This window comes from Squalius cephalus (assembly GCF_949319135.1).
Source record: "Squalius cephalus genome assembly, chromosome: 24".
Taxonomy (NCBI): Eukaryota; Metazoa; Chordata; class Actinopteri; order Cypriniformes; family Leuciscidae; genus Squalius; species Squalius cephalus.
Window position 1 is genome coordinate 17,953,418 of NC_137145.1, and position 20,252 is coordinate 17,973,669.

A 20,252-nucleotide genomic window follows, 5' to 3' on the forward strand; every position below is an offset into this window, starting at 1 on the left:
GCAGCCCAGAGACCCACAGACTTCTAATCCATCTATCTCCCTCAACCAGCCGGGCAAAGCAGAACCGAGTACTGACCCAATTGCACAGAAATTTACATGGGCCCTGATCCCTGTCCTCTCTCAAGGACTAAGGGGAAAAAAAAGACTCAAGAGGCATGACTAACTATGAGACGAAGGAACATGGAGCATATATCTGAGACCAACCAACTCACATTAAACATACATATTTACATTTATGCATGTAGCAGACACTTTTATCCATATATTGGCAGTATCACTGAACATGCACAGGAAAGTGCAGAAAGTGTAAAAATAAAGCATTTGGTGACTTAACATGCAAAACTCAGTAACAAAACTAAAGTTCTACAAAAACTCTTAAATAAATCACCATTTCAATTCTGTATTCAAAGCAGTCGGTTAGTGAAGCTTATTAAACATCATTTAAATTCTCTTTGAAGACTAGGGAGTAGCTGTTGCAACCTGCTTGAAACTGCAGTTTAATGTAATTAAAGAGTTATAATTAAAACAGATGTCTTTGATTAATTAATAATCAAATCATTAAATCAACTTGAGTGCAATATGAGAGCAGTACTACCAAGCCCTTGGTGTGCCTGTGTATCAGTGAGGTGGTGCTGTCCATCACTGGTGGTGCTGAAACTACACTACATACAAGCTTTGCAGTCAGAGTTGAGGTAATAATTGAAACAGGAAAACTCTAATCATATAAATGTTATGGAAAGAATGGTAACAACTTGCTAAAACCAAGATGACTGCTATTAAATCAGGTTCATTGATATCATTTACTTTAAGTAAACTGAATGTAGCAGGATTTGTTATGCAAGTTGCAACATCACATATTCAGCATAATTTCAAGTAGCGGGCCAAAAATAAATGAAGAAAACTGAATGATGTTTTGCTTCACTTCTATATTTTTCTAGTAACTAAATAAGAGCTAAAAACAAAACAAAGAAAAGCATGTGTATAGTGAATATGTGAATAGGCCATAGGCCAAGTGAAAATTCAGCTACTTCGTAAACCAAGGTCTTAAATAATGCTCACCTTCCCAGTGGTAGGAAGAGTTTGGGTTTGTGTAAAAGTATCTTCTCCATGAATGCTGACCAGTTCAGCTTCTGCAGACGGAAATGGTGAAGGGAAAACCACCATGTCGCTCTTCATTGTGTCTGAGCTAAAACACACATCATATTGTTGTGTAGATTTGGAGTAGGACCAGCTTCCGTCTGGATGGGTGCTGATCATTGGAGCGCTGTACCTGCTGAAACTGCCGTCTGTCCTGTAGCATTTAGCTGCTATCAAACCCACGAGACTCAGTAAAAAGATGACTGATACTGAGACGATAGCGATGAGCAGATACACATTCAGATCTGAAAAACTCTCCTCTTTAACAGGAACTTCTCTGAATGATGTCTTTATGTCATCCAGACTCTCAACAACCACAACATCCATGGACATAGTCGCTGAGAGTGATGGCTCTCCATTATCAGACACTGTAATAATAAGTGGGTGAGATTTTAAGTCATTGTCACTCATTCGTCTCTTAGTCTTTATTTCTCCAGTGCTGCTTCCAATGCGGAAGAGATTCGTTCCTTTGGGTTCACTTATATGATAAGACAGAAGAGCGTTATATCCAGAGTCAGCATCAACAGCTCTGATCTTGGCTACAAAGTATCCCGCTTCAGCAGAGTAGGGAATGTTCTCAGTATTAACTGATCCAGGATCAGAATAAGGCGGTAAAATAACTGGACTGTTGTCATTCTCATCCAGAATAAACACATTTACAGTCACATTACTGCTCAGAGGAGGAACACCAGAGTCTATGGCCTGAACATGGAAACTAAGGGTTTTCTGTTCTTCAAAATTGAAAGACTGTAGGTTATACAACTGGCCTGTCAATGAGTTAACACTAACAGAATGTATGCTTGTTGCTTTATTATCCACAATAGAGTAAGAAATCTCAGCATTTTCATTTGAATCTCTGTCAAATGCTGACACTGTGTGAATAAGGGTTCCTGGTGGCATGTTTTCTTTTACATAGACACTAATGCTTTTTCCATTAAATTGCGGAGGATTGTCATTCACATCTGAAACATCAACATAAACCACACTGGTGCTGGAAAGAGGTGGTGTTCCCTCATCCACTGCTATTAGGGTAACATTATACTTGGAGATTTTTTCCCTGTCAAGCTGGCCTTCTAAAACAACAGAGTAATAATTTTTGTAAGAAGACTCAAGTTTGAAAGGTAAATTTCCTTGCAGCTTACAACTCACTTTCCCATTCATTCCACCGTCCTTGTCTGAAACTGTGACCAGAGCCACAGCAGTGCCAATTTTTGCATCTTCCCTTAATGAAGACAGCAGGGATGTTATTACTATTTCTGGTGCATTATCATTTACATCTATGACTTCGATTAGTACTTTACAATTAACCGTCATTGGGGAAAGACCCTTATCATGGGCCTCTACTCTAAGTTCATAAAAAGCTTTGTCCTCAAAATCAATATTTCCTTTTACTTCAATCTCTCCAGAATCAGGACTGATTGCAAAAACATCAAGATTTTTTTCCTGACCATGACTGCTAAACAAATATGTTACTTCCCCATTTGGACCTTCATCCATATCAGTAGCATTGAGTTTAATTATCTTAGTTCCTCGTGGTGTGTTCTCTGTTACACTGACTTTATAAAGAGGATTGCTAAACACCGGAGCATTATCATTTGTATCTAAAATGTTAACTATAATTTGTAATGTCCCGGATCTTGACGGTTTCCCTCCATCGGAAGCGGTCAAGACTAGTCGAATTACAGGTTCTCTCTCTCTGTCTAAAGCTTTTCGAAGGATTAACTCTGCAGACATGCCATGTTCACCACCCGGGTGCACTTCTAATGAGAAATGTTCATTAGGACTCAGTTTATAGCTTTTAACAGAGAAAGGTCCAACATCTTCATCCAATGCACTGATCAAGGAAAATGTAGCTCCTGACTGCACTGATTCAGAGATATTCAAAACTTGAGTTTCAACAGGGAATGTAGGAGAATTGTCATTCACATCATTAACATTAACTATCACTCGGCTCAGACTAAGAGGGTGGTTAACTATCGCTTCAAAATTCAAGGAGCAGGATGGAGTATTAGGACATAGCTGCTCGCGGTCAATTCTTTCAGCAACATACAAGACGCCAGATTTCAGATTCACATCGAAATACCTCGTCTTCGTGCCGAATACAAGCTGAAACGCCCGTGATTCCAAATCTTGGACGTTTAAATGCATGTCCTTTACCACATTCCCGACGACAGTTCCGATGTTTACTTCCTCGGACACGGAGTAGACAATCTGACCATCCGCAGGCACTGAAACACACATCACGAGCCAGAGGAAAATTAAATGCGGGAACGTTAAGTCCATTCTGTCTGCCATCCTTCCGTGTGAGACGCCAACGTGATCAAAACACTACACCGGTGATCAAAACTCTAAACACCCAGAATAAAGAATGACACATACACGCGAAAAGCATCTAGATTGTGACGCCCGGTTACAGCATGTCACTCAGTCAAATTGTAGGCGGAGTTCAGAGGCTATATGGAAATGATAAAAGTTTCGCGGTCTGCAGTGACACCACGCGGATTACGTGCGGTTCTGTGCGACGAAACTACACAATAAATATTATAGGCTACAGCACCACAAAACAAAATATCACCTAGAGTAAATTAAGTTACCACAGGAAAAGCTTTGTTTGTCTATTAAAAGTCTATAGTCTACACCAAAACACAGCACAACTTCAAACGCGCATGCGTTCAAAATGCAGTAACTAAATCAGTGTAAAATGCATTGTTTGAATACATTGGGACAAACCGTTAATTATAGAGCTCCCCCTCCCCCCTCAATAGTCTCGTATTACAAATGAACTTATGTCCCATTTGAAATTCACTTAATTCACTTAAAGATGGTCGTAAATTATTTCCTAAAATATGTCAAAAATAAATGAATAAAATACAAAATCGAAAAAGTATATTTGTTCTTGAAATTTTAACGCTGAAAATTAGTGACACTAATTCAGAATCAGATATGAAACTGTATTGTAAACATACTAGCATGAAGCTATGAACAGAAGAAAAGAAAATCAGGTAAAAAATGATAGATTGTCATTACAACTGGCTATTTTATGGCCATTTATCTTTATGTTTACTTAAACAGAACACTTGTTTTCAGATTTACTTTCACAGTCCTTCATGCAGACTCTGAAATATGTGACAGCCTTCCAACAATGCACATTTCCAACAACAAGCCTCTTTTTACTTTCCCTGGAACAAACTATATGACCTGAAAAGAACGATAGACACAAGGAGATGCTCTCAGAACAGCAAAAATAATAATTATTAAGAAATTATAACATGGCAAATGTAGTGCTTGTTTGCCATTACATCCACCCTGGCTGACATTTTATCCCTTGCACGACAACCTACAATCTGATCAGCAGTGACAAGACTAAATGCATGTTATGTACATCTTGGTACCAACATAAAGATATCATATTAGAAAAATGGAACTGGAATGCCAATGTAACACTGGAGTAAACAATGCTGAAAACAATCAGTGTATGTGTGTGTACTCTTGAACACAACTGCCCATTCACAACTTTCCTAAGCATGATATGTGACCCTGGACCACAAAACCAGTCACATGGGTAAATTTTCTGAAATTGAGATTTATACACCATCTGAAAGAAAATCTGGAATCTGAGGGTGCAAAAAAAAAAATTTGAAACATTGAGAAAATCGCCTTTAAAGTTGTCCATTAATGTTTGCGATTGTGCTGCATTCACTCACAAAAATAAATGTTTTATATATTTACGGTAAGCAATTTACAAAATATCTTCATGCAACATGATCTTTACTTAATATCCAAATGATTTTTGGCGTAAAAGAAAAATCCATCATTTTGACCCGTACATTGTTGGCTATTGCCACAAATATACCTGTGTGACTTGTGACTGGTTTTGTGATCCAAGATAACATATGTGAAAATGAACAACTCCAAGTTAAACCATGTTTCAAAATCACACATTCACTATAGTAAAACTAATTCCAAACTGCCACCAAGAGTCTGTTCAATATGATACTATTTTCAAACTGTAAGATATAAGTTTTATCTTACCTTGCCAGTGCTTGGAAGAGTTTGAGTCCTATTAAAAGTGTCTCCTTCATTAATGCTGATTAGCTCTGCATCTGGCAATGGAAACGTCGAGGGGAAAACGACTACATCACTCTTTATTGTGTCTGAACTAAAACACACGTCATACTGTTGAGTAGATTTAGAGAAGGACCAGCTTCCGTCTGGATGGGTGCTGATCACTGGAGCGCTGTACCTGCTGAAACTGCCGTCTGTCCTGTAGCATTTAGCTGCTATCAAACCCACGAGACTCAGTAAAAAGATGACTGATACTGAGACGATAGCGATGAGCAGATACACATTCAGATCTGAAAAACTCTCCTCTTTAACAGGAACTTCTCTGAATGATGTCTTTATGTCATCCAGACTCTCAACAACCACAACATCCATGGACATAGTCGCTGAGAGTGATGGCTCTCCATTATCAGACACTGTAATAATAAGTGGGTGAGTTTTTAAGTCATTGTCACTCATTCGTCTCTTAGTCTTTATTTCTCCAGTGCTGCTTCCAATGCGGAAGAGATTCGTTCCTTTGGGTTCACTTATATGATAAGACAGAAGAGCGTTATATCCAGAGTCAGCATCAACAGCTCTGATCTTGGCTACAAAGTATCCCGCTTCAGCAGAGTAGGGAATGTTCTCAGTATTAACTGATCCAGGGTCAGAATAAGGCGGTAAAATAACTGGACTGTTGTCATTCTCATCCAGAATAAACACATTTACAGTCACATTACTGCTCAGAGGAGGAACACCAGAGTCTGTTGCCATCACTTCAAACTGAAATCTTTTTGTTTCTTCGTGATTAAATGATTGTAAGCTGAATATTTCTCCACTCAAAGAGTTTATATTGATCAGTGTTGTTACAGGAACACTGGAGCTGGAACTGTCTAACAGTGAATATGAAAGTTCTGCGTTCTCTCCAGTGTCTGAATCATCAGCTGTCACTTTTGTCACGAGTCCTCCAGCTTGACCATTCTCACTTAGAAAAGCGTTAATAACGGGTGCTGGGAAATGTGGGGCATTGTCATTAACATCAGAGATATGTACAGTTATAACAGTGCTGCTGGAAAGAGCCGGAGTTCCTTCATCTGAAGCTGTAATTGTGATGTTATACTGAGAAACACTCTCTCTGTCCAGAGGTCCGTCTACCACTAGAGAATAATGATTGTTATATGACGTCTCCAGTTTGAAAGGAAACGAGCCTTTCAGCGCACAGTGAACAATGCCATTCTTACCTCCATCTTTATCAGACACTGTGACTAAAGCAACTGCAGTTCCTGACTTTAGGTCTTCTTTCACATTTTCCAAAAGAGGAGTCACAATTATCTCTGGTGCATTGTCATTTTCATCCATAACTTCTATTAAAACTTTACATTGGGTGCTCTTTGGTGGACTGCCTTTATCTCTTGCCTGAATTCGCAATTCAATTGCAGCATTTATCTCATGGTCTATTTGACCCTTTACAACAATATCCCCGCTTTCAGGACCCACAGTGAATAGACTTTGCTTTTTTATGTTTCCATGTTCAGCTATGGAATAAATAATGTCACTATTGGTGCCCTCATCCAAATCAGTAGCAGTCAAAGAGATGATTTTTGAACCAACAGAAACATTTTCTCTCACCTTGATCTTGTACAATGGTTTGCTGAAGACAGGCTTGTTATCATTTATATCAATAACATTCACTATTACACTTAATGTGCCTGTCTTTGCAGGCTTTCCCCCATCAACAGCTGTTAGTACAAGAGGAATTACCGCTTGCTTTTCACGATCTAAAGGTTTTTGGAGCACTAATTCAGCAGACACACTTTGCTCTTCAGTTTGCACGTCAACAGAAAAGTGTTCATTCTTGCTCAGTTTGTAGTCTTTAAGTGCATTAATGCCAATGTCGTTATCTTCAGCTACAGGAAGATGAAATCTCTCCCCTGGAACAACATCCTCGGTAATGTTTATCATCACAACGCTGTCCACAAAATATGGAGCATTATCGTTAACATCCAGAACATTAATTTCAATTCGATAAAGACTATGAGGATTTTGAACAATAGCCTCCAAATTAAGAGCACATTCCTGATTAGCGAAGCATAATTCCTCCCGGTCAATTCTTTCATTCACGAACAACGCTCCCGTTTTCAAATTCACGTCAAAATATTTTCTGTTGGATCCGGATACAAGCTGCAAGATACGAGATTCCAGCTCCTGAACACTGATCTTGAGATCTTTTGCTATATTTCCGACAACAGTTCCCTTGTTTACTTCCTCCGACACCGAATAGATAATCTTGCCGAATGAAAATTGCCATAAACCAAAATGAAGAGCTGTTATGACCCAAAAATAGCTTAAGATTTCCATCGTTGTTCCTTCAAACCTTCAAAGATTAATCATATTTTTAAAACAACGTATGTGTGTCTTGTTGCTGACAGGCTCTTCGTCTCGGAAGCATGTAGGCTACTGTATAATACCTTTTCATTTGCTCATGGCAATAATAGGCGGTTGCTCTTCCACTATAGGGGAGGAGCCTCATTTTAATACGAGAAGTGCTTCAAATTCATGGTCTACAACGACATCGTGCGTTTTAACTGCATGCTGAATGGGGATATTTTATTTAGAGTGCAATATTCCACACTTCAAATCTATAATGTTTTTAAAAAAAACGCATTATAATGAATTGCAAAGTATGAATGCAAATAAAAAGACACATTTTGGGTAAAGATCTGCAGCACTCGCTATAATAAGTAAATTATGATAATAGAAGGAAGCTAATTAAATAAAATATAGTTACATCTAACCAAGATTACCAAAATGTACGGAAAGAAAAGCGAGGATATGAGGTGTTCTTTGTCCATGGTGCTGAAGACCCCCTCTCTCAAAAAAGAATCGAAGTACCCTTAAGTTTATAAATGTTTAATATAAACAGCATAATAACTTTATTATAAGATGCGGACTATGATTTATTATTATTATTATTATTATTATTATTATTATTATCAGTCGTCATCATCTTTTATTATCTTTAGTAATTAAAAATCGCATTTTCTTGCATCTGAAAAAAAAATGATTCGTTGAATTTAATTAAAAAAAAAATTATGGTAAGTGGTTGCACACAATTGATTTTAGCTAGATTAAAACAAGTGCATTAAGTTGAACTAAAATTGATTAAGTTCAACTTAATGCATTTGTTTAAATGTAGCTAAAATCAGTTGTGTACAACCACTTACCATATTTTTTTTTATTAAATTCAACGAATCATTTTTTTCAGCATCGGTATTTGTACTTGCCTTTTTGTTGTCATTGACAAATAGCTACGAGGAAAGTGTTATTCAGTTCAGCGAAATCAAAGAATTGTTTGCAAATACCAACACGACTTAAGTGACAACAATACACATATTTCAAACTCCACAAATTTCACACAACTAGGGTTCCAAAGTCTTCTTACCTTCTCTGAGTTAGGAAGAGTTTGTGTGCGCGTAAAAGTGTCTTCTCCACTATTAATGCTGATCAACTCCGCGTCTGCTGGTGGAAACGGCGAGGGGAAAACGACTACATCACTCTTTATTGTGTCTGAACTAAAACACACGTCATACTGTTGAGTAGATTTAGAGAAGGACCAGCTTCCGTCTGGATGGGTGCTGATCACTGGAGCGCTGTACCTGCTGAAACTGCCGTCTGTCCTGTAGCATTTAGCTGCTATCAAACCCACGAGACTCAGTAAAAAGATGACTGATACTGAGACGATAGCGATGAGCAGATACACATTCAGATCTGAAAAACTCTCCTCTTTAACAGGAACTTCTCTGAATGATGTCTTTATGTCATCCAGACTCTCAACAACCACAACATCCATGGACATAGTCGCTGAGAGTGATGGCTCTCCATTATCAGACACTGTAATAATAAGTGGGTGAGTTTTTAAGTCATTGTCACTCATTCGTCTCTTAGTCTTTATTTCTCCAGTGCTGCTTCCAATGCGGAAGAGATTCGTTCCTTTGGGTTCACTTATATGATAAGACAGAAGAGCGTTATATCCAGAGTCAGCATCAACAGCTCTGATCTTGGCTACAAAGTATCCCGCTTCAGCAGAGTAGGGAATGTTCTCAGTATTAACTGATCCAGGGTCAGAATAAGGCGGTAAAATAACTGGACTGTTGTCATTCTCATCCAGAATAAACACATTTACAGTCACATTACTGCTCAGAGGAGGAACACCAGAGTCTGTTGCCATCACTTCAAACTGAAATCTTTTTGTTTCTTCGTGATTAAATGATTGTAAACTGAATATTTCTCCACTCAAAGAGTTTATATTGATCAGTGTTGTTACAGGAACACTGGAGCTGGAACTGTCTAACAGTGAATATGAAAGTTCTGCGTTCTCTCCAGTGTCTGAATCATCAGCTGTCACTTTTGTCACGAGTCCTCCAGCTTGACCATTCTCACTTAGAAAAGCGTTAATAACGGGTGCTGGGAAATGTGGGGCATTGTCATTAACATCAGAGATATGTACAGTTATAACAGTGCTGCTGGAAAGAGCCGGAGTTCCTTCATCTGAAGCTGTAATTGTGATGTTATACTGAGAAACACTCTCTCTGTCCAGAGGTCCGTCTACCACTAGAGAATAATGATTGTTATATGACGTCTCCAGTTTGAAAGGAAACGAGCCTTTCAGCGCACAGTGAACAATGCCATTCTTACCTCCATCTTTATCAGACACTGTGACTAAAGCAACTGCAGTTCCTGACTTTATGTCTTCTTTCACAGTTTTCAGAAGTGGAGTCACTGTTATCTCTGGTGCATTGTCATTTTCATCCATAACTTCTATTAAAACTTTACAATGTGTGCTCCTTGGTGGGCTGCCTTTATCTCTTGCTTGAACTCGTAACTCAATTGCAGGATTTTCCTCATAATCAATTTGCCCTTTTACAACAATATCTCCTGTCTCTGGGATAATGGTAAAAGTGTCTTGTTTCTTTCCGTGACCAGCAAACGAGTACATAATTTCACGATTTATTCCTTCATCCAAATCAGTGGCAAACACAGATAAAACTTTAGTACCAGCAGCAACATTTTCTTTTAGTTTGACTTTGTAAAGAGGTTGACTGAACACTGGGTTATTATCATTAGCATCCATGACGTTTATAATAATATTTAAAGTCCCTGATTTAGGTGGTTTTCCTCCATCCGTCCCGGTGAGAACTAACTTAATAGTCGCTTGCTTCTCTCGATCTAAAGCCTTGCTCAGCACTAACTCTGCAGACACACTCTGGTCTTCACTCAGTGTATCGAGACTGAAATGTTCATTCGGACTCAGTTTGTACTCTTTCAGTGAATTACTGCCAACATCAGAGTCCTCGGACACAGGGAGAGGAAATCTCTCTCCAGGATTGGCTGTTTCAGTTATATTTATAGTAAACACTTTAACAGGAAAATGTGGCGCATTGTCGTTAATATCCAAGATCTTAATCTCCACCCTGTAAAGATGATGAGGATTTTCAGCGAGGGCCTCTATATTCAAAGAGCATTTCTGGATCGACATACACATCTCCTCACGGTCAATCCTTTCGTTAACAAACAGCACGCCAGTTTTCAGATTTACGTCAAAATACTTCTTATTTGATCCAGTCACGATCTCAAACATGCGAGATTCCAGGTCTTGAACGTTTATGTTCAGGTCTTTCGCTATATTGCCAACAACTGTTCCCTTATTTACCTCTTCCGGTACGGAATAGACGATCTGAGCAAACGCAGAATCCAGCAAAGAAAGGAAAATTATAAATCCACACTCGAAATATCCCGTAAATGCCATGATGGTGATTCACAGCTGGGGTAATGACAGTAAAAACAAAAAATAAACGCACAAGAATCTTCTTTGCATTCAGACAACACGAGACGGAACAGAAACCAACATCATGTCTCAACGACAGATACACTATAACACCAAGATTCTGAGAGAGGCTTCAGAATAAAGCCTTTAAACCTTTAACTGACGGTCTGCAGTGACACCATGTGCTGAAACTATGCCATAACAGGAATAATATAAAACCAAAACAGCTGAAGGAACAACAAAATGCTTGAAGACACCATCAAAGATAGTGATTTTCAAAGTAATCCAACAATAAAAAGCACCGCAATATATTTATATTTTAATGACAGATTACTTGTTATATAATCCACTTGTTAATGCTGCTAATTAGCTAAGACTGCAAACAAAGTGGAAGGAAAAAAAAAAACAAAGATGGGGGGAAAAAGACGCTGGCTAAAAAATACTCTCCACGGGGAAGGTTATGAGATAACACTGCTTTGCAACAAAAATAATGATCCTCTTGGGGAGCTGCACAGAGACATAGTGAAGAGGTCAAAGCAGTTATGAAAAATAAAATGGTCGGAATGCTGTATTGACCAATTAGGATTGGAATTATTATTATTATTATTAATATTATGAATAATAATATTATTATTTCGTTTCTTTTTCGCAATTTAATTTCACATTTCCTGTAACGTACGTCTTTACTTTTGTTAATTTTGCTTGACATCGCTTTTCTGTTTTGTAAACTATATCGATTATTATTACATTATTTTAAAATATGAATTGTTTTGATACTTAAAAACGAAAAAAAAAAAAAAAAAAAAAAAAAAAAAACACCCATGCAGGATAAGATTAATCATAGTATGTTCGTAAAACTGCAGATTAAACGTATTCATAATTTATCACAACAACTTTAAAATCAAGTGTTCGCGTGCATATGATACGCACTTTATGGCGTGTAATACGCACGCTCTCCTCACCCCTAATCCTACCCAAGGAGTTTACAGTGCGTATCATTTGAACGCAAAAACTCTTTTTGGCGGATAAATGATACGAGAAATATCATTCGTGCTATAGATACGCACTTTCATGAGCTCGTGTTGGAAAACCAAACCAACATTTATGACAACCATAAGAAATAATTGCGAACAGCCAAGAACAATAATTAAAATGTAAATATTTTAACACTAATTTTCAATGATCTTCTTACCTTTCCAGTGGTAGGAAGAGTTTGTGTGCGCATAAAAGTGTCTTCTCCACTATTAATGCTGATCAACTCCGCGTCTGCTGGTGGAATTGGGTTTTAAAGGGGACTGAGGCGATAACGAATTAGTATACAGATTACGGAGTTAATCGGAAGTTTTTAGAGGGGCAGGATGGAAATTTAGGGGGACTAAAGAACTGTACTTGCTGAAACTGCCGTCTGTCCTGTAGCATTAGATGCTATCAAACCCACGAGATCAATTTACGCATCAATTTACGTTTTTAGTTTTCAGATACAAATATCTGGATGGCATTTTTGTTCACCTTTTAAGCTACTTCATTACCAAAATAAGGAGCAGTGTATCTCTGAAACGTTTCACACAAATTGCAGCAGCGTGCAATTTAATTGCAGTGAAATTATATTTGCATGTAAGCAGTAGCTTACCTTTCCAGTGGTAGGAAGAGTTTGTGTGCGCGTAAAAGTGTCTTCTCCACTATTAATGCTGATCAACTCCGCGTCTGCTGGTGGAAACGTCGAGGGGAAAACGACAACATCACTCTTTATTGTGTCTGAACTAAAACACACGTCATACTGTTGAGTAGATTTAGAGAAGGACCAGCTTCCGTCTGGATGGGTGCTGATCACTGGAGCGCTGTACCTGCTGAAACTGCCGTCTGTCCTGTAGCATTTAGCTGCTATCAAACCCACGAGACTCAGTAAAAAGATGACTGATACTGAGACGATAGCGATGAGCAGATACACATTCAGATCTGAAAAACTCTCCTCTTTAACAGGAACTTCTCTGAATGATGTCTTTATGTCATCCAGACTCTCAACAACCACAACATCCATGGACATAGTCGCTGAGAGTGATGGCTCTCCATTATCAGACACTGTAATAATAAGTGGGTGAGTTTTTAAGTCATTGTCACTCATTCGTCTCTTAGTCTTTATTTCTCCAGTGCTGCTTCCAATGCGGAAGAGATTCGTTCCTTTGGGTTCACTTATATGATAAGACAGAAGAGCGTTATATCCAGAGTCAGCATCAACAGCTCTGATCTTGGCTACAAAGTATCCCGCTTCAGCAGAGTAGGGAATGTTCTCAGTATTAACTGATCCAGGATCAGAATAAGGCGGTAAAATAACTGGACTGTTGTCATTCTCATCCAGAATAAACACATTTACAGTCACATTACTGCTCAGAGGAGGAACACCAGAGTCTGTTGCCATCACTTCAAACTGAAATCTTTTTGTTTCTTCGTGATTAAATGATTGTAAGCTGAATATTTCTCCACTCAAAGAGTTTATATTGATCAGTGTTGTTACAGGAACACTGGAGCTGGAACTGTCTAACAGTGAATATGAAAGTTCTGCGTTCTCTCCAGTGTCTGAATCATCAGCTGTCACTTTTGTCACGAGTCCTCCAGCTTGACCATTCTCACTTAGAAAAGCGTTAATAACGGGTGCTGGGAAATGTGGGGCATTGTCATTAACATCAGAGATATGTACAGTTATAACAGTGCTGCTGGAAAGAGCCGGAGTTCCTTCATCTGAAGCTGTAATTGTGATGTTATACTGAGAAACACTCTCTCTGTCCAGAGGTCCGTCTACCACTAGAGAATAATGATTGTTATATGACGTCTCCAGTTTGAAAGGAAACGAGCCTTTCAGCGCACAGTGAACAATGCCATTCTTACCTCCATCTTTATCAGACACTGTGACTAAAGCAACTGCAGTTCCTGACTTTGTGTCTTCTTTCACATTTTCCAAAAGAGGAGTCACAATTATCTCTGGTGCATTGTCATTTTCATCCATAACTTCAATTAAAACTTTACATTGTGTGCTCCTTGGCGAATGGCCTTTATCTCTTGCACGAACTCGCAATTCAATTGCAGGATTCTCTTCGAAGTTTATACGCCCTTTTACAACAATATCTCCTGTCTCAGGGATAATGGTAAAAGTGTCTTGCTTCTTACCATGATCCGCAAACGAGTACACAATTTCACTGTTTATTCCTTCATCCAAGTCAGAGGCAAACACAGATAAAACTTTAGTACCAGCAGCAACATTTTCTTTTAGTTTGACTTTGTAAAGAGGTTGACTGAACACTGGGTTATTATCATTAATATCCATAACGTTTATAATAATATTTAAAGTTCCTGATTTAGGTGGTTTTCCTCCATCCGTCCCGGTGAGAACTAACTTAATAGTCGCTTGCTTCTCTCGATCTAAAGCCTTGCTCAGCACTAACTCTGCAGACACACTCTGGTCTTCACTCTGTGTATCGAGACTGAAATGTTCATTCGGACTCAGTTTGTACTCTTTCAGTGAATTACTGCCAACATCAGAGTCCTCGGACACAGGGAGAGGAAATCTCTCTCCAGGGCTTGCGTTTTCACTAACATTCACAGTAAATACTTTAACAGGAAAATGTGGCGCATTGTCGTTAATATCCAAGATCTTAATCTCCACCCTGTAAAGATGATGAGGATTTTTAGCGAGGGCCTCTATATTCAAAGAGCATTTCTGGTTCGACATACATATCTCCTCACGGTCAATCCTTTCATTAACAAACAGCACGCCAGTTTTCAGATTTACATCAAAATATTTCTTATTTGATCCAGTCACGATCTCAAACATGCGAGATTCCAGGTCGTGAACGTTTATGTTCAGGTCTTTCGCTATATTGCCAACAACTGTTCCCTTATTTACCTCTTCCGGTACGGAATAGACGATCTGAGCAAACGCAGAATCCAGCAAAGAAAGGAAAAATATAAATCCACACTCGAAATATCCCATAAATACCATGATGGTGATTCACAAATGTCTTGAAGATAGCTAAAAAAGATAAAGGCGAGAGAAGCCAATATTTCTTCTTTGCATTAGGAAGCACGAGACGGAACAGAAACCAACATCATGTCTCAACGACAGATACACTATAACACCAAGATTCTGAGAGAGGCTTCAGAATAAATTCTTTAAACCTTTAACTGACGGTCTGCAGTGACACCATGTGCTTACATTATGCCATTACAAGTATATTATATTTCCAAACCCACTGAAGAAACACATGACGCATTTGAGATGAAATGACACCACTAAAAACAAATCATAGTTACCAAACACACACACACACACACACACACACACACACACACACACAAAAACAAGTCTATGATTTATCGTAAATTATAATAATTTTAAATGGCCAAAAAAACAGAGAAGCACATGTTCAAATTCATCAGAAATGTAACATTTTCACGCTAGAACTCATTGTGCTGCTGTCCATGGTACTGATCGATGCAGTCGCAGCACACTAACACCAGTTGGATGCGATATTAAACCAGTCGGCCACAAAGACAAAAACACACAAGTACATACATATTTCAAAATGTCACTTAATGTATTGTTAAATGGGTATTAATGCCGTTAGTACAGTTGATGTAATTACTAAACATCACAAACTGCGCGTGAACTCCTATCCAGTGACGTGAGTCGCACGTCTATAAAGGGTAAATTTGATAGAATTAGTCAGGGGCGATTCTAGGATTTCAATATAAGGGGGCGCTGAGCCTCCAATGAGGATATGATTTTAAAAAAAGAAAAGAAAAAAGAAAATAATAAATTGCTGACACTTGGGTAGGAATGAACAATACAGCATGTTCTATCAAGTCAATCCCTGAATGTTGAATTCATTTCTAATCATTTTAAATAACCAGCTAAAATTCATAACAAATTTTAGCAATTTTATTTCACTGAATTATAAAGTATAGGAAGAGTAGGAAAAGTCACAAAGTCTCATTTAGATTAAAGGAATTTCATTTTCTTTCTTTTTTTCTTTTTTTAAAGCCCAGATTTTACTTGATTTGTACAACTCATATGTAAACTTTATATGTTTACAACTCATATGTAAACTCAGTTTATGACAAAAAAATACACAGATGCAGATATCATAATCTATTAATAAATGCAAACACGTTGTCTTCTGCTTCTGACGCGCTGCGCCGATGAAGATTGAAGAACACGCTGAATAACGCTGACTAAAATACGGGGATGAGCCGAAGCCTGTCGCCGGTTTCATTTGGGTTTTAAAGGGGACTGAGGCGATAACGAATTAGTGTACAGATTACGGAGTTAATCGGAAGTTTTTAGGGGGGCAGGGTGGAAATGTAGGGGGACTAAAGAACTGTACTTGCTGAAACTGCCGTCTGTCCTGTAGCATTTAGATGCTATCAAACCCACGAGATCAATTTAAGCATCAATTTACGTTTTTAGTTTTCAGATACAAATATCTGGATGGCATTTTTGTTCACCTATTAAGCTACTTCATTACCAAAATAAGGAGCAGTGTATCTCTGAAACGTTTCACACAAATTGCAGCAGCGTGCAATTTAATTACAGTGAAATTATATTTGCATGTAAGCAGTAGCTTACCTTTCCAGTGGTAGGAAGAGTTTGGGTGCGCGTAAAAGTGTCTTCTCCACTATTAATGCTGATCAACTCCGCGTCTGCTGGTGGAAACGTCGAGGGGAAAACGACTACATCACTCTTTATTGTGTCTGAACTAAAACACACGTCATACTGTTGAGTAGATTTAGAGAAGGACCAGCTTCCGTCTGGATGGGTGCTGATCACTGGAGCGCTGTACCTGCTGAAACTGCCGTCTGTCCTGTAGCATTTAGCTGCTATCAAACCCACCAGACTCAGTAAAAAGATGACTGATACTGAGACGATAGCGATGAGCAGATACACATTCAGATCTGAAAAACTCTCCTCTTTAACAGGAACTTCTCTGAATGATGTCTTTATGTCATCCAGACTCTCAACAACCACAACATCCATGGACATAGTCGCTGAGAGTGATGGCTCTCCATTATCAGACACTGTAATAATAAGTGGGTGAGTTTTTAAGTCATTGTCACTCATTCGTCTCTTAGTCTTTATTTCTCCAGTGCTGCTTCCAATGCGGAAGAGATTCGTTCCTTTGGGTTCACTTATATGATAAGACAGAAGAGCGTTATATCCAGAGTCAGCATCAACAGCTCTGATCTTGGCTACAAAGTATCCCGCTTCAGCAGAGTAGGGAATGTTCTCAGTATTAACTGATCCAGGGTCAGAATAAGGCGGTAAAATAACTGGACTGTTGTCATTCTCATCCAGAATAAACACATTTACAGTCACATTACTGCTCAGAGGAGGAACACCAGAGTCTGTTGCCATCACTTCAAACTGAAATCTTTTTGTTTCTTCGTGATTAAATGATTGTAAGCTGAATATTTCTCCACTCAAAGAGTTTATATTGATCAGTGTTGTTACAGGAACACTGGAGCTGGAACTGTCTAACAGTGAATATGAAAGTTCTGCGTTCTCTCCAGTGTCTGAATCATCAGCTGTCACTTTTGTCACGAGTCCTCCAGCTTGACCATTCTCACTTAGAAAAGCGTTAATAACGGGTGCTGGGAAATGTGGGGCATTGTCATTAACATCAGAGAGATGTACAGTTATAACAGTGCTGCTGGAAAGAGCCGGAGTTCCTTCATCTGAAGCTGTAATTGTGATGTTATACTGAGAAACACTCTCTCTGTCCAGAGGTCCGTCTACCACTAGAGAATAATGATTGTTATATGACGTCTCCAGTTTGAAAGGAAACGAGCCTTTCAGCGCACAGTGAACAATGCCATTCTTACCTCCATCTTTATCAGACACTGTGACTAAAGCAACTGCAGTTCCTGACTTTATGTCTTCTTTCACACTTTCCAACAGAGGAGTCACAATTATCTCTGGTGCATTGTCATTTTCATCCATAACTTCTATTAAAACTTTACAATGTGTGCTCCTTGGTGTACTGCCTTTATCTCTTGCCTGAACTCGTAACTCAATAGCAGGATTTTCCTCGTAATTAATTTGCCCTTTTACAACAATATCTCCTGTCTCAGGGATAATGGTAAATAGATCTTTATTTTTTCCATGACCAACAAACGAGTACACAATTTCACGATTTATTCCTTCATCCAAATCAGTGGCAAACACAGATAAAACTTTAGTACCAGCAGCAACATTTTCCTTCAGTTTGACTTTGTAAAGAGGTTGACTGAACACTGGGTTATTATCATTAACATCCATGACGTTTATAATAATATTTAAAGTCCCTGATTTAGGTGGTTTTCCTCCATCCGTCCCGGTGAGAACTAACTTAATAGTCGCTTGCTTCTCTCGATCTAAAGCCTTGCTCAGCACTAACTCTGCAGACACACTCTGGTCTTCACTCTGTGTATCGAGACTGAAATGTTCATTCGGACTCAGTTTGTACTCTTTCAGTGAATTACTGCCAACATCAGAGTCCTCGGACACAGGGAGAGGAAATCTCTCTCCAGGATTGGCTGTTTCAGTTATATTTATAGTAAACACTTTAACAGGAAAATGTGGCGCATTGTCGTTAATATCCAAGATCTTAATCTCCACCCTGTAAAGATGATGAGGATTTTTAGCGAGGGCCTCTATATTCAAAGAGCATTTCTGGTTCGACATACATATCTCCTCACGGTCAATCCTTTCGTTAACAAACAGCACGCCAGTTTTCAGATTTACATCAAAATACTTCTTATTTGATCCAGTCACGATCTCAAACATGCGAGATTCCAGGTCTTGAACGTTTATGTTCAGGTCTTTCGCAATATTGCCAACAACTGTTCCCTTATTTACCTCTTCCGGTACGGAATAGACGATCTGAGCAAACGCAGAATCCAGCAAAGAAAGGAAAAATATCAATCCACACTCGAAATATCCCATAAATGCCATGATGGTGATTCACAATGGGGTAATGACAGTAAAAACAAAAAATTAACGCACGAGAATCTTCTTTGCATTCAGACAACACGAGACGGAACAGAAACCAACATCATGTCTCAACGACAGATACACTATAACACCAAGATTCTGAGAGAGGCTTCAAAATAAAGCCTTTAAACCTTTAACTGACGGTCTGCAGTGACACCATGTGCTGAAACTATGCCATAACAGGAATAATATAAAACCAAAACAGCTGAAGGGACAACAAAATGCTTGGAGACACCAATAGCCATTTTCAAAGTAATCCAACAATGAAAAGCACCGCTATATACCCTGGTGGTGGCGGGGGGAGTAAAAGTATACTTGCAGCCAGACTAATTATCAGTATACTTCAAGTGTGTTAATGATTAGTTAACTTGAAGTGTGCTATTTTGAAACAACCAATTTTGTACTAAGTACATTTTAGTTGTAATTAAATATATTAAAGCATAACTTTAAGTGCATTTAGTGTACATTTGTGTACTAAATTGGACCAACTTCAAGTATATAGTATACTTTAAGTATGTGCCTGTTTAGGACAAATTACATGCTTGATTAGTGATATTAAAGTAGACTTTATTTATGTTACAAGTACATTACAAATTCATTACGAGTGTATTCGAAACATACAAGCAATCTACCATAGGTGTATTTATATATATTATGTATTTATATATATATATATATATATATATATATATATATATATATATATATATATATATTTGTTTGGCGTTTTCGCCTTTTATTCGGATAGGACAGTAGCTAGACAGTAAGAGAGGTGGGAGAGCGAGAGAAGGGACGGGATTAGGAAAGGTCCACAAGCCGGGACTCGAATTTGGGTCTCCCCGAAGCACATGTCAGCGAACTTGTCCAAGAGGCTATAGGTGTGATAGCCTATATCTGAGTAAAAAGTATAGGCTCATATACCTTTGGCTTATTCCAAATACTATACATTGAATACTTTGTCTTCAATAACAAATGTACATTATTAGACAAATAAAACTTAGCTACAGTACTTTGTACAAAATACTATTGTATACTATAATGTATTTTTAAAGTATACTTTCAATGCATTGTTACAATGATGATTTCTAGCACACAGTTAAAATATACCTAAAATATATTTTTTTAATAAAGTGCAAATAAATACAATTTTAAAAATAAACTGAATTTTCACTTCAAGGATATTTTTCTAAAATATATTTTTAGAAAATATACTAAAGTACAATTATT

At 38.2% G+C, this 20,252-nt stretch overlaps 1 protein-coding gene across 5 annotated transcripts in view; it reads right to left on the reverse strand.

The window, feature by feature from the left end:
* LOC307152416 (protocadherin alpha-C2-like) overlaps positions 1 to 18,986 on the reverse strand; it is a gene marked incomplete at its 5' end in the record, with an annotated part of 47,663 nt that extends 28,677 nt beyond the window's left edge. Inside the window, one exon of one of the 5 annotated variants that reach the window (XM_079861018.1) lies at positions 16,623 to 18,986. In XM_079861018.1, the coding sequence (XP_079717144.1) occupies positions 16,623 to 18,986 (2,364 nt within the window). Of the gene's footprint in view, positions 1 to 1,059; positions 3,539 to 5,169; positions 7,791 to 8,620; positions 11,085 to 12,632; positions 15,041 to 16,622 lie in introns of those variants that run through there. The other 4 variants (XM_079861017.1, XM_079861016.1, XM_079861015.1 and 1 more) reach the window with 4 other exon arrangements.
* Between the last annotated feature and the right edge of the window lie 1,266 nt (positions 18,987 to 20,252).